Source organism: Genypterus blacodes, unplaced genomic scaffold (assembly GCF_046128005.1).
Source record: "Genypterus blacodes isolate CSIRO-AG114 ecotype Tasmania unplaced genomic scaffold, CSIRO-AGI_Gbla_v1 ptg000120l_1, whole genome shotgun sequence".
Lineage (NCBI taxonomy): Eukaryota > Metazoa > Chordata > Actinopteri > Ophidiiformes > Ophidiidae > Genypterus > Genypterus blacodes.
In genome coordinates this window covers 523,933-538,957 of record NW_027466923.1, presented here as the reverse complement: position 1 = coordinate 538,957, position 15,025 = coordinate 523,933, and the positions used below count along the sequence as shown (strand labels likewise).

The following is a 15,025-nucleotide window of genomic DNA, read 5'->3' as shown; positions in this document are numbered from 1 at the left end:
TGGGTTCTGCATTCATCCCTCGAGTATCTGAGCATCTTATCTATAATCTGAGCCTGTGCGTCTGTGTGTGTGTCTGTCTGTCTGTCTGTCTGTCTGTCTGTCTGTGTCAGAGGTGTGCATGGTTTGTGAAGGACACAGGTAAAACACTTTCTACAAAAAAACTTTATTCTCTCTTCAAATTTGACATTCTAACATTCCATACGCCACAAAAACATGTTTGTCCTTTGTTTGCAGTTACACTTGACGTATAGTTAGACAGCTCCATGGAGATACAGGGCCAGGAACTTGCTGAAGGTTTCGGGGTTGTATCCTGACAGACCAGCTGGTACCTAGAAGGAGAAACACAGCAACCAATCAGTCACACTGTAGCTGGGTCCAGTCGTTCCCTCCCATCAATCAGCTCCATTGTCTTGCATGTGCGGTGTTAACTCAACATCTTAGCATGCTACAGATTCAACCACACTTTGACTAGTCGCCGTCTTACCCTCACTTCCTTCCTCTTAATGAATGGTCGGACTTTTGCAAACTCGTAAAGGTCAGCGTCTTCATCCACCCATACCTGCCAGAAAGAGACATTTAAAGACCACACACACATGTCTGATACAGACGTCTCATTGCTCTGGTAATATAGCAATCCCACCTGGTTCTTGACGCCTTCATCTCCAGACAGATCAGTGGTGTTGAGTTGAAAAAGAGCAAAGTTGAAAACTCGACCGTTGGTTCCCACGGCCTGCACTGTAATGGGATGATCTAATACACCCTGGGTCTGACACACACACACAAAGATAGACAAAGAACCATATTAAGATTATACACACAATGTGGGACAGTGGCTTGTCTACATGTTCCTAAGTCAAGTGTTTGGCGCTGTAGTGTGTTCTTACCCCATAGAGTGTGTGCGCACGGGCCAGAGCGTTGCCGAACATGAACATGATCATCTTGGCTCTGAACTGCTCCGGTCGAAGCTTACAGTGGGGATCGGCCCCGTCTAGGAAGTAAAGCGTGTGAGCGTGAGGGTAAGGGTAGCTGCTCTTGAAACCTGATGGGAGAGTGAGAGACGTTACACGACACAGAACACACTCCTCAACCGAAAGAACACGTCTGCTTCACTGCAACATCCTTTGAATGCTGACTGGGCCTCTTTTCACCTGTGAAGTTTTCCTCCTTGTACACGTTTATTTCCTGCAGGTCAATGGTAGGAGAGACTGGATAGAAGGTTTGAAGGACGTGATCTGCTGTGCTGGCTATCTCCTGTTTCCCAGCGTATTCTGGGAGAGGATCCATGCAGTTCTGCAGGAGACCATTCTGACCTCTGACCTGGAACAAGTTATCACCTGGTACGTGGAAATGAAAACAAAGTGTTCAGTAAATATAAACTGCTAAAGGCACTTGTTTTTGAAGAAAGAAAGAAAGCAGATAGCATTAAACACAGCTACATTGATGCATGAGGGCATAATACCTCTTTTCCAAGAAGCACACAAAGAGTATTTCTCTGCAAGAATCCTCCTTCCAATCACTGAGTGAGTGGACTGTAGACTACGACACAGATTGAGCAGGTTGTGGAGCAGAGTGTAGCTGTGGGACACACACACACACACTTTAATAATACAATTACTTTGAATGAACAGATATACTCTGTGTTTTGTTTTGGGCTCAGTCAGGATAAGTCAGGGTCAAGCTCTTCTCACCTGTACTTGCTTTTGCCTGGTCTCTCCTGTGTTGTGTCCCAGAAGCGGGCGTGTCTGATGGCGTCCTGGACACGCTGATCCTGGTTTGGGATCTGATTGGCAGGGTGTTCTGCTGATGAGAGCAGCGGAGCGGGCAGGCCCTGGATCAGCTGGCTTTTGGTCAGCCACAGAGCCTGGCTCACACCTGAGAGAGACAGACAGACAGACAGACAGACAGACAAAGGGTGGGTGAGGGAACATTTTTCCCCACCTACTATAGTGGTGAAGGGGTTAAGGCTGGAGCCAGGGTTAGGGTTTTGTTGTTGTCACATTCTAGCTACACTCTTATACTGTGTGTATCATGAACATGCTAGGCCATCCATCATGAGGACAGCCTGCAGCAGGAACCTGTATTGGTCTCTGTGTCCCCCCTCCAACTGTCTGTCCTCCACCATGTGTCCATGATATGTGTGACATGATGTGTCTCATGTCTTCAGAGGGGAGAGCTGTGGTCTTTTACCTTCCAGTGGCTTGGTCCTCTGGTTGAACACGTAGCACGGTGTCTCCTTGTAGAGCGGCATCTCTGCAGCAGGAGGGGACCTGTATTGCAGCGGGTCCACGGAGTCTCTCTTCCACGGAGGGTAAACGGGCTTTGCCAGCCCCGGAACATAGTGCATCCGTTCCCCGTACGTGACCGCCTGCAGGCCCGGAATTTCCACTCGCTCCCTCGGTTTGGGTCGAGGGACGACCTTGGCTGCCTGACAGCAGCTGAGCCCGAAGTGCCGGCGAGACCGCAGACCGCCGGCCCGTCCATGTGCCGAGACCCGGACCAGGTACTTCAATGACACGGCCATAGTTTTTAAATTTCGGGTCTTTTCTAGAAACATCTCACCTCCTGCTCAGTGTCAGCTGAAGTTCCTAGATCAAAGCAGCGATCATAAACACAAGCGTCTGAGTCTAGCTGCTGCGCGCTGCCATGTTGTGTGCCTGTCTGCTGTCAATTCTCTTCTTCCCTCTTTAGTGGAAGTTGGTTAATCATCTTATTTGCGCAATACTGCCACCTACTGGACTGAAGTATGGCGTAGCCTTAGACTGTAAATCCGACAAAAGATCAATCGTGTTTTAGCTCGGATATTGATTAAATGACGATATATCCTGACTGGTTTCCCAACGAGACATTCTATTTTTTATTTTTGATGCTGTCAATGTTTGTATCCCATATTATGAAATGCATAAGCATACAAGAAAGTATCCATTGGCCTTGGGCTCTGTTGTGTAAGATAGAAAACCCATGGAAAATGTGTTTTAATGAATAAAAAGTGAGTATTTAATAGCTCATTAGCAATACAAATGTATCTACATTTTGAAACAGTTTAACAGTTGGTGCAGGACATTAGCTTGCTGGGGAATTGACAATTTATTGTATCTTTTATTGAAGTGATATTTATTATTTGGAGAGAAGCATGAGGCTCAAAAAGTTTGGAAAATAAACAAAAATCTAAGTTCAGTGATATATTATGTATTATGCAATCCAGATTCTAATCAAAACATATCCAAACATTTGACAGGAGTGATGATCCTGTAGATGAATACTCGTCCTCTTCTGTCCTCCTCAATTTCATCTTTTTTGGCGTTTTACTGCTACAAAGACCAAAGTGAGAAGGAGGACTGCGATTTTCCCCATCAGCATCCAACACCATGTCTGACCCAGCAAAGCTACGTGACAAATAAAAGATGCATATTCAGGTTCAGTCAAACACATGTTACATACGGTTTTGTATCCTGTACTACAGAAGATGTGTTACTGGTGTTGTCAGATCTTACTTGGTGTTGTGGTTTGTTTGTGGGTGCTGTCACAACTGCCAGGCATTTTGGATGTTGTCTGGGCATATGCAGGATTAGCTGGATGAGTGGAGACGTCTACTGAGGAGACGACACTGACGTCATCTAAATCAGGGAAAAGAGCGATCACAATAGCTGCAACTGCTACCAGTGCTACTGAAAAGACTGCTTGAGAATAAATCTGCACTGTACCTGATATTTCAATGGAGACTTTGTGGCTGAGTGTGTTGGGCGGATGGGTCTTACAGCTGTAAGTACCAGTGTCTGCCGTCGTAGCAGAACGGATATGTAGAACCACAGTCAGATTGGGTCGGGCTGAGCTTATGTTGACCAGGCATAGACTGTCCTAAAAGAAGAAAAACAAGGCCAGGTCAAAAGTGACATGATATACAGTACTTCTGCACCAAGGCTCTCGCATGTACCATCAAAATATGTTATCCTGAAACCTAATCATCCTGAAACCTAACCAGAGGAGTAACATATGTGTTGCATCATCATTTAAGACTTTTTTAAGAACCACATTTGAGACATTTAAAAAACTATCTTAATCATGTTTGTTGGGGGTTGAAAAAATGAATGAGAAACACTTTAAGTTACCTCTTGCCCTTTGTCTCTCCACAACTGTGCAAGGTGATGGGCTCCCAGACATTTGAACTCACAGCTCAGATTAAAGCCTTCTCCAGCTGAAAGAACCTTGTTGACTCCATCAAAAACCACTGAAGTTCCATCACAGCCCGCTACAGCAGCTGGAGGACAAGGATATGTACATAAGAAGCTGAGAAGAAGTATACAAAAAACAATAGATTGGGTAGTGTAGGCTAAAAAGTCTCACCTTCTGTTTGGCCCCAGGAAAGCAAGATTGTAACCTGGAACAACATCCCTAATTCTGTCCTCATGTTTAGTGTAATCTGTCTGAAGTCAGAGCTCTGAAATGTGCATACAAATCTTAAAAGGCCAACTTTCAGAAGCTGCTTACCTCAGGCTCAGACAGGATGCACACCTCTGCATATTTTGAGCTGATGAAGATTCTGATAAAAACAAATCACACAAAAGAAAAACACATTTCTGCTTGATAACAGCGACCACATGACTTCGCAACCACCAATGTTTATGTATGTTGCATGGTGAAAAATACCCACATTTGCTGAAGTTTTGAAAAGTGATAGATAACACACCAGCATGAACAGGAAATCTGACACCACAAGTGATTGAAATGAGGCCAGCAAGGTGTAAGAGTCTATCACACACCTTGCATTATAATGGTGATTAACCGTAGAGTTCTGTGTCATCTTTGGCCATCTTAACAATGTATCAGTACATTTCCAACGTAAGCAAAACAACAACAAAGTGCTTTAATAACCATACAATACAAGTAGCCAGGAAAAAAAAATATATAAACTGAGAATGTTCGAAAGTGCGTTAAATTCACACAATTCAATTACTTGAGAAAGTCCTTATCGAAGAAAAAAAAGGGTGAAAGAACGAATGTTGTGTTCGTATTCCTCAAGGAAGTTTACGACAGATTTTTTGCGTTGGCAGTGGTTCACATAGCCAGTTTACGCAAATTACGCTATGGTCATTGGTGAGGCTTTTCAGCTGTTAGCCAAACATCCACTTAATACGAGATGAGCAGAAAAACGAGATAGAGGGGGGAAATAAGAACTTTAATTCCAAGATAGAAAAATAGCGCTATAAGGAAACGCACTCAGGTATGTAAAGCCGTCTTTCAACTTTGCACACATTTTGTTTGTGCCGAATTAGCTGCTCCCATGAATGACTGACTGTGTGGGCACAATTTCAACGTTAGCTAAAACCGGCCAGTTAGCATGCTGGCTAACATGTAGCATCTATCAAGAGCCACTGAGGGTAGTTAGAGTAAGATAGCAGCGGGAGAAGAAGTACGCTAAACTTTGAATTATTACGGTAGCTATTTGTATTACATTGATAATGTCGTTGTGAGTTTTATATTGCATACAACTAGTCACGTTGTTATGTTAATTCCAAGTTGTGTTGATAAAGCTAACGTTGTCAAGCATAGCCGAACTTCCTGCGTTTAGCTAGCTCAACTGACAGGTTTGACGTGATTATAACATAAGAATGAGTCGTTTGTTAACAAGAAGAACATGGCGATGAGATGACGCGGAGTAAAATAACGGGTTGAATGGGTTTGCAGATGAATATTGTGAATGGATCCTGTGAATGTGTTAAAACTGGAGCATTGTTATTGGCTAATGTAGCTCGGTTAGCACTCTGTTGCTTCTTTGGGTCGTTTGATTCACTACGCTACGATGACGGTTTCTTCTTGACCATACGGGTTAAAGCCTGAACTTTCAGGTACAAAGAGGTGTCGGGAGACGAAACTGTGGGAGAGGCTCTTCAAAAAGACACCATAGAACATCATGAACATCGATTTAATATCAGAGAAGACTTGGAAGTTGTGCTTGTTGCCTGAAACCTCAAACCTTTCTCCTCAGTGTTTTCATTCCCTCTCTATCCTCTGTTTCACTACCATGAGTAATGCAGTGGTCATCACATATTAAACGACAAAATAGAAGTACATAGAAAGTAAATAGAAGTGTTTTTCCCCAGATGTTGATATTGGCAACTTATCTTCAGGTCACCACCCTCAGTCTGCAGCTACAGAATCACGTTTAGTCTTTATCCTCAAATAATAAACCTGAAGGCCTTCAGAAGGATACATGTTCTTGATTTAGCACGTAGGAATGTATTGGACCGCATTCAAATAAGCGCTTCAGTGTAAACCTAGTTGAAGGACAAAAACAATTTGCAGCTCAGACCGGAACCTTGACTCCTTATTCCAATTCTTACATTAAGCCAATGTAGCTATCCAGGTTCTGATGGACACCTAATGTGAATCCAGATGCAGATCTAGATCCAGATCCTGTCTAAGGAGATGTTTTTTGGCTTCTGCATGTGAGGGACACTACTGAGAGACAACATACAGTACTAACTAGATGGAGCATGCCTGAAGCAGCCATTGTTCTCATGCCCACTGCTACACAGGATACATGAACAGTACTGTGATTAGTCCTTACTTAGTGTGATTAACAACTAAACAAAAATCACATGAGTAGAATCTTGAATAGAATCTCTACCTGTAAGGTAATAAACAATGAGTAGGAATACAAGGAACACATTTACTCGTTTGAAAATGTGTGATGTGTCAAGTTGTCTTAAATAAATGCTTAGACCTCATGGATTCTCCCACTCTCCTGGTAGTTTCTGATTGGTTGCTGCAGCTGAACAAAGTTTGATTGTTAACTTCCTCCCCACTCCATTGTAATTATGTGGAATGCAAAGACTCGTGCTGTCGTGTAGGGGCGGGAGAAAAGATGGATTCTGTTACAAATTGGGATCCGTTAGAGCAATGATTCTAGAATCGTATTGCTGCAGAAAAAAATTACTAATGTAATTTCATAATATACTTGTTATGTTTTAATGCCTAGTTGTGCACAGACAGATTGTGTTGTGACGGACCAAAATATACACAGGCTGTATTCAACATGAGCAGCACAGCACTGTCTGAGTTCAAATCTGAGCTGGAGGAGGGCTCACAATGCGGAGCAGCTTTGCAGCAGCGGGAGTCAGCTGATGCCTTGCAGTAGTGACACCGGTGTCCCTGGCTCCTCTTCCAGCAGCTCAGGAGAGGCGTGCCACTTTGATGCATCCGCTAATGCCACTGTTGAATCGGATAATGGCATCGACAGACCAACCTAGTCTATCCTGAAATGATACCCTAACACATGACATCGTTCCCCTCACTGCCCATACTCCCCAATACTCCACTGTCATCGCAATGCTCAGAGCCCACATTCTACTTTTATTGCAATGTTATTTCAGTGCAACTTGCAAATTTGCATTACAATTACAAAGTAAACTATTTCACACACACACAATCTCTCAAGCCTGAAGAAAACAAGTATTTGCAGATTGCAAGTATAAAAGACTTTCAAAGCAAAAAGAGAGGAATAGAGAGGAAGACGGTAACAGGGAAATGTGATTGACCTCCTCCCTCTCTCTCAGCTAGTATGGACAGCTGACTCTAGGGTGCACATGGATACCTGTGAACCATTCTGTGCAGGCCAGGCTGTAACAACAGTATAATGTTCTGCGGTTATGTCAGCATTTCACAGGCTTTATGGCATTAATGCTTTCTCACTTTGCCTTTCAGGTGATCAACTGAAACCTCATCAACTGTTCCCCTTCAGCTTCACCCACTGTTCTGTTGGACCAAGCAGTTACACTTGTCTAACCTCTGTTTCCTTGGACAAGTGAACAGGGACAGTATTTAGAGGAGCACAGGGGTTTTTCTCTTGCAAAATCACCACAAGTTTGCTGTCCTATTCTGAACTGCAGTAAGACTAACCCCCCCCCCCCTTAAACATGCACGGACGTTGCTGTTTACGAGTATGTTATGTGTACTAATAGCAGGCTTCTGAAATGGTGGACTGGTCAGGCTCAGACGCTAGCTTAGTCCATCTGCATACAACATGTTAACATGCGGGTAGCTACTCACACATCGTCACAGATCTGGTTTGCATTTTTCTTCCCTTCATTGCCACTTCTGGCCCCAGCAAGGGGGTTTAAATTGGTTAGTCGTTGTGTCCTCTTGTTCCATCATCAATTTGGTTCCCATTTGCCCATTGATGTGATGTTCAATAGCCATCCATTATCCATACAACCATCCTACAGTAAAACTCATTTCCAACCGCTGGCAGTGACCTTAGTGTTTTGCTCCATTTCTGTAGCCTTCATTACTTTTGTTCTCACAGCGCTCACTCAGCCTCGCCTCTAGACTCGAGTGCTCACAAGCTTGACTTTGGCCCTTTATGAGATCCATTTTTCCTCCAATAAATTTCTTTGTCAGGCTCGTTGCCACAGCCCCACCCTCTTTCCCCAAGTGAACCTCCAAGTCTAGTTGAACGAGTTTGGCCCATTCTTGACCTTTTGACATCTGATAGTCAGGGCAGCAGACAATTGTCTTGGTGATTCTTTAAGTTGCATGGAATCGGCTTAACCGTGGAGAGACCAGGCTATCACAAACTGATGGACTTTGACAAACATGGAGTAGGAGGAGGCGGAGGTAAAGGGGAGACTGAAGAAGGGAAGAGGATGTCTGGGAAAACGGGGAGCCGATCGGGTCACGGCAGCCGGAGTTCCGGCTCTAACTCCGGGGTTCTGATGGTCGGACCGAACTTCCGGGTCGGAAAGAAGATTGGCTGCGGAAACTTTGGAGAGTTGCGACTCGGCAAAAACCTGTACACCAATGAATATGTGGCTATCAAACTGGTAAAACTGGCTTTGTTATCTACACTGAACGTTGATATAAATGCAACACTTTTTCATTTGTTTAGATAATACCTCATAGATTTGTTCTTTGTCTCTCAAATGATGGGCTCAATAAATCATTAGTGATTGTGTAATTGGCATGCTGTCTGCAGGAATGTCCCGTAGAGTTGTTGTCCAATGTGAGCGTGCTAGAGATCACCTCCGATGGCCTCTGACAGTCAACAGTATCACTCTGGACTAATCAGAGCGTGTTTTAATAATTAGATCAGTATGCAGCACGCAGACACAAAGATGTAACCCTTTATGTATCAGCTCATAGGGCATCTAATATGACTTCATGTCTAATCTTGATATGTGTATATATATGTATGACAGGAGCCAATCAAGTCACGGGCGCCACAGCTCCACCTAGAGTATCGCTTCTACAAACAGCTGGGATGTACAGGTTGGAAACTAAATCTTTGTTCCCCATTCTCATATTTGAACAACTGCACTTGATGTCGAGATGTATTTTGTTTTGGGTCAAGGTTTGCTTTTTTGTTTGTCTGAAGTACTGTTACCTGTCAGAATGAATGAAGTAATGATTTATGTGTAATGTTTGAATACCTCTGTATGTTCATCCCATCTGTCATTCTCTTGTCCATACAGAAGGGGTACCTCAGGTGTTTTATTTTGGACCATGCGGTAAATACAACGCTATGGTTCTGGAGCTGCTGGGACCAAGCCTGGAGGATTTGTTTGACCTCTGTGACAGGACTTTCTCTCTGAAGACTGTACTGATGATGGCCATACAACTGGTAAGACACACATAACACACATTACACAGCATTCAGAGAGATTATACGTTAATTATTATTTGTCTCCCTTAGATAACTCGTATGGAGTTTGTCCACAGCAGGAGTCTTATCTATCGAGACGTGAAGCCTGAGAACTTCCTGGTGGGCCGACCTGGCTCCAAGCGGCAACATACCATCCATATCATAGACTTTGGCCTGGCTAAAGAATACATAGACCCAGAGACGAAGAAACACATCCCCTATAGAGAACACAAGAGTCTAACTGGAACGGCTCGCTATATGAGCATCAATACACACATAGGAAAAGGTGAGCTCTACTTAGAAAAATACCGTTGTAAAGCCTCGATGGTTTTGTCATTAGTTATGTTAGTATTCAAATGTAAGCCCTTTAAACCCACAAACATACACAGTTTCAGGAATCTATTGTGTGTATTCTGTGACTGTATATGACTGTAGTGTATTATTTTCAGAGCAAAGTCGGCGGGATGACCTTGAAGCTCTCGGCCATATGTTCATGTACTTCCTGCGAGGCAGCTTACCCTGGCAAGGACTCAAGGTGAAGGGGCACGCAGCCAAACACTCATCAGTCCATTTCTCCCCTTCCTTCATTTATTACGCTCATGAATCTATCCCGACCTATCTATTCATTATCTGTTTAGAAGAAGATGAATAAACTCCTCTTCTCTTTTACTAGGCCGACACCCTGAAAGAGCGTTACCAGAAGATAGGAGACACAAAGAGAGACACACCAGTAGAAGTTCTCTGTGAGAGCTTTCCAGGTTTGTATATGAATGCACACAGACAAATCCAGGGTGTCCCGATAGATATGTGCCTGTTTCACACCATGTTGTCTGCATCTAAACTGCATCTAAATTTAACATTTAACAAAAACATTTACTGGCCTCATTAATGAACTCAAGATCAGGAAATACATGTTGAGATTTATTCTAAAATTTACAACAAATTGAGTTAATAGAGGATGCTTATTCTCAGACTCTCAACAAATGAAAGTGGACTGGGCTTTGGGTCCTGACAACAACTAGGTTCAACATACAGTCAAATGTAAACAGGCACTTTTACGAACATAGATCAATGTTGTATGATAACTGTAAAACCCTCGCTTGTAATGTGCATAGGTATGAGTCTGTCTGTATGTGTTTGATTCATGTATATTCTATCTCTGTGTGTGTGTGTGTGTGTGTGTGTGTGTGTGTGCGTGTGCGTGTGTGCGCGCGCTTGTGGATGGAGCAGAACAAATGGCAACTTACCTGCGCTATGTGCGTCGGCTGGACTTCTTTGAGAAGCCGGACTATGATTATCTAAGGAAACTCTTCACAGACCTCTTTGACAGGAACGGATACATCTTTGACTACCAATATGACTGGATTGGAAAGCCACTGGTTAGTGTGGAGTGTGTGTTGAGTCATTGAGCTTTTATCCATGCAGTGTTCATCTCATCTTACCTTCAGTACATTGTTATAGGATTTTTCTGCTGTGTCAAAAGTGCATCCTGAAGCATTCGTCCATACTTTTTGGAATAAGTTATAAGTAGTTTAGTTTAGTTACGAGTACTAGTTATCACTGTTGTTAACATTCAGTCTAATTACCCAATCCTACACAGCTCTATTAAGGTTTAAGCCACCTCTAGCTCATTGATTTTGTTTTTCAGATAGTAAAAAAAGTTTAGTTTTGCCACTTCACAAATATCTCAATTAAAAAATGACAGGTAACAAACTGTGAGTCCAGTGCACTGTACTTTTCCAGCATGAAATGTCTGAAATACAAAAAGTAGCTACAATTCTTATGGTAAATAAAACCTAGAACCTAGACTCTCTGATGGGATAAGATAAGATACATACTGTAATTGGATAATAATGTGAACGAGTTTACTTTCACAAAGTAAGACATGGAAATAGGATTTGATTAATACAGGGTCAGTGTTAATGTTTGTATAGTTACTTCATACATACTTCTAGGGAGGAAACATGTAGTAGCTAATGTCTCTGAGCCCAGGTTGATTGACTCCTATTCCTGTGTGTGTAGCCTACTCCCATTGGTCCAGTGGCTAGTGACACTGCACTTCAGACCAGCACCCGGGAGAAAGCACCGCAGCCAATCAAAAACCAGGTATATGCACACACACACACACACACACACACAAAGGCACAATATGCTCATACTGGTGGTGTTTTCATAAATCAGTGCTGAATATTTGAAACCAATACTCGGCTCAGAATCTGCTCACAAAAGAGCGGAGGAGGAACAGGAGGAGCACTGCCAGAGCTTCTTATGTCATCAGGTCAGACAGCATGTGGACAGTCCGGATGGAGTAGGTGCCACAGGGTGACTTGATGATAGGGTCTCGAGTTTATGAATGAGGGAACATGTTGTTTGCCCTTATCAACCCATTAACTCTGCCGCTGTGTTTTGTGCATTACCTCCACTAAAGTCACTGTTTCCTCTCTCTTTCTCTCTCACTGCTTTGTAATTCTCTTTACCTTCCTTCCCTGCTACCTCACATGTTCCCTCACTGTTCCCTCTTTTGCCACTCACCATCTGCCCTTTGTCCCTCTTAACCTGCTTTCCTCCTCCTCTAACTCCTCAACCCTCTTCTCCATTCCGTACTCCTCCTCACCTCCACCTTTTTCCTTCTCCACTTCATTCTTCTCATCCCTTTGTTTTTCCTTTGCTCGCCTACTTGAATCCCCTAGTCTGCAGAGGGGAAAGGCAGTGAGTCCCGGCCCACTCCAGTGACCAATCAAGAGCTACTGGGTTGCCGTCTCACTGCTGATAGGCTGGGAGGGTCTGTTCAGGTACTCAGAGGAAGGGTTAGCTCTGCCAGCTTCACATGTGCCTCGCTGTCTGACTACTTGTCTGTCTGCCTGCATGACCCCAGCGCCTCTGCAGCAGTTGTGTTTAGCACTTCAGGGACACAGTACATTTGACATGAATGGTTCGGTGCACTTTAAAAAAAAAAATAAAAATAGCACAATACACACACAAGCTCCCCTGGTGTGAAACACGTATGTTGCACATGTTACCATTCCATCTTGTTTCTATAGACTCATCTTTGCAGACATGTTCCCTTTTACACGCACGTCTCTGCTTTAAGAAGGGCAGCATTAACAAACTTTGTTGTTTAGCAGCGTCATGATACCGACTAAGCCTGATTGCGGGCCTTCAGTTTTGTCAAACCGGCTGACGCAAACAAGCGTAATTGTTCCTTCCCGATTGGACAGCTACACATCTGTATTCACCCCCCTCTTCCCTCATGCCCCACTTGCAGGTGATGAGTTCAACTAATGGAGAGCTGAACACAGATGATCCCACTGCAGGACAATCCAACGCACCGATCACAGCTAATGCTGAGGTGGAAGTGGCCGATGATACAAAGTAAGGACTCACACACACGGTTTTGCTGAAATAGCAGTCGGACCAATCTCAGAGCTTGACCAATGCACCAGGTGTTGTTCCCGGTCACTTCAGAATTTAAGGTTTTTGTATTTACAATCACAACAACTTGTTTGTCTTGTGTGTTTTAGGTGCTGCTGTTTCTTCAAGAGGAGGAAGAGGAAAGCTCTTCAGAGACACAAATGAAAATGAGATAAACAGAAGTGTTTAGCTTCATTACTCGTGCTGGGACCACGTACATACTGTCCTCCCGTCACCCTGTCCCCCCCTCAGTCCTCCAGTCACCCCCACCCACGCTTTTGGAGGATCATGTTGTCCACCAAGGGCTGGCTGAACTGACTGGACTATCAGGCAAGAGTGTGTTGACTACCTGATCTACTGGCCTGTACTGGACTACCAGAACCTCATGGGCAAACTGTTGTGTGCGTTTGCTTTTCCCCCCTCTGAGCTTTAAGTGAGCAATGGACTCTTAATGTATTCATGGATGCAATATGATTGGACTTAGAAACATAACTGGCCTCGACTCAAATTGCCGTGGGACTGAACTGACTACAAACAAACGGTTGACATTCACATTTAAAGGACAAAGCTAATTGTCTGTCTGTCTGTCTGGATTCAGCTGGTTTTGTGGCACAGTTGCCTTTTTCCCCACTGACTGGTTGAGAGGAGTGCATGTAGGATTGACTGTAGAGACAGAAGAAGATCCAGAAAGGGAGAACAGCAAAAGGACAGAAAACAGCAAGATCGTGAGACCAGACAATAAAGATCCAATGCACATGGACGATGCACTCTGCACATTTCTTGGAGCTCAGCATTAACAGCTCTGTGATGGACAATAAGATGCAGTCGGATGTTTTTGACACAGTGGCTCTTTCTTTTTCCTGCAAAATATCAGGGTGAGGTATTTTTTAGTCACGGTCACCTTGAGAAGAAAACCTCACAACCACCAGAATCAACCGTTTCTTTAAGCTAAAAAGTTTATTTTATAGCTTATAATAGTGTGTTCCTCAAATTTTAATTTTGTAATAACTTGTATTTTTGATTTTCTGTTTTGTTTTTTCCCTCTTTCTCTCTGGGTTTGAGGATAGAAAGTTAGCAAGACAACTCCATTAAAAAACAACCAAATACAAGGGAAGTGTGTTTTATTTAAAGGAACCATAAACACTCGCAACACTGCAAAGAGGTCTGAAATTCAGTCAGTGATAAGGTCTCATTTACAATAACTGTATTAAGTAATACAGTAGTTATATCCCCGTGTTGCTTTGAGGCTATTTTTAACCTTCAGAGAAAAAAAACACATTCTAAATAAATAAACACATTAATATTATTAATAATACATTAATATACATTAATGTTCTCGGCAAACATCGCTTCGGTGACGCGTTCCTGCAGATTCCTCCTCTACAACATCCGGAGGATTCGTCCCTTCCTCACCGACAAGGCAGCGCAGGTGCTGATCCAGGCTCTTGTCATCTCCCGCCTGGACTACTGCAACTCCCTCCTTGCTGGCGCCCCGGCTTCCGCCATCAGACCTCTGGAGCTCGTCCAGAAAGCTGGCTGCCCCGGCGCTCAGCGGCCCCTGCTTGCGATCGATGCGGTCACGGCTTTTCTCTGTTCTGGCACCTCAGTGGTGGAATGATCTCCCGACTGATGTCAGGACAGCGGAGTCGCTGCCCATCTTTCGCCGCAGGCTGAAGACCCATCTCTTCAAGAAACACTACCCGGATCATTTCTAATTTGTCCTTTTTTCTCATTCATCATAGTACCTAACTTATTGCACTTCTACTCTAGCTCTAGTTATGCTCTTAGCTGTTGGTTTAGGAAGGAAATGCGCTTACGATTTCTTGTGACCTGAAGTTCTTTTATCTACCTTTGTTGAACACACTTATTGTAAGTCGCTTTGGATAAAAGCGTCTGCTAAATGATCGTTATGTAATGTAATAAATAAATAAATATTAATATACACACATATTATAGTATTTACACGGTTTCGCTTTA

General features: G+C 43.5%; 2 protein-coding genes across 5 annotated transcripts; one reads left to right on the top strand and one right to left on the bottom strand.

Annotated features, from left to right (window-relative positions):
- Positions 1-45: 45 nt before the first annotated feature.
- Positions 46-2,676, bottom strand: mrpl37 (mitochondrial ribosomal protein L37). Its single transcript, XM_076162388.1, has 8 exons — positions 2,188-2,676; positions 1,689-1,872; positions 1,460-1,575; positions 1,149-1,334; positions 885-1,039; positions 641-766; positions 485-559; positions 46-329 (listed from the first exon to the last, which is right to left on the bottom strand). Exons 1-8 carry the CDS (start codon positions 2,552-2,554, stop codon positions 252-254), a joined length of 1,287 nt encoding a protein of 428 aa, XP_076018503.1. The 5' UTR covers positions 2,555-2,676; the 3' UTR covers positions 46-251.
- Positions 2,677-5,092: 2,416 nt separating this feature from the next.
- Positions 5,093-14,157, top strand: LOC143010085 (casein kinase I-like). 4 transcript variants are annotated; one of them, XM_076162261.1, is made up of 12 exons: positions 5,093-5,218; positions 7,702-8,819; positions 9,195-9,264; positions 9,468-9,616; positions 9,689-9,923; positions 10,087-10,172; positions 10,311-10,395; positions 10,868-11,016; positions 11,660-11,743; positions 12,328-12,429; positions 12,903-13,009; positions 13,159-14,157. In XM_076162261.1, exons 2-12 carry the CDS (start codon positions 8,577-8,579, stop codon positions 13,211-13,213), a joined length of 1,365 nt encoding a protein of 454 aa, XP_076018376.1. In that variant the 5' UTR covers positions 5,093-5,218; positions 7,702-8,576; the 3' UTR covers positions 13,214-14,157. The 4 variants fall into 4 exon arrangements, with proteins under 4 accessions (XP_076018376.1, XP_076018379.1, XP_076018377.1 ...); XM_076162262.1 differs by lacking the exon at positions 5,093-5,218 and adding an exon at positions 5,322-5,407; XM_076162263.1 differs by lacking the exon at positions 5,093-5,218 and adding an exon at positions 5,364-5,432.
- The last annotated feature ends 868 nt before the right edge of the window (positions 14,158-15,025 follow it).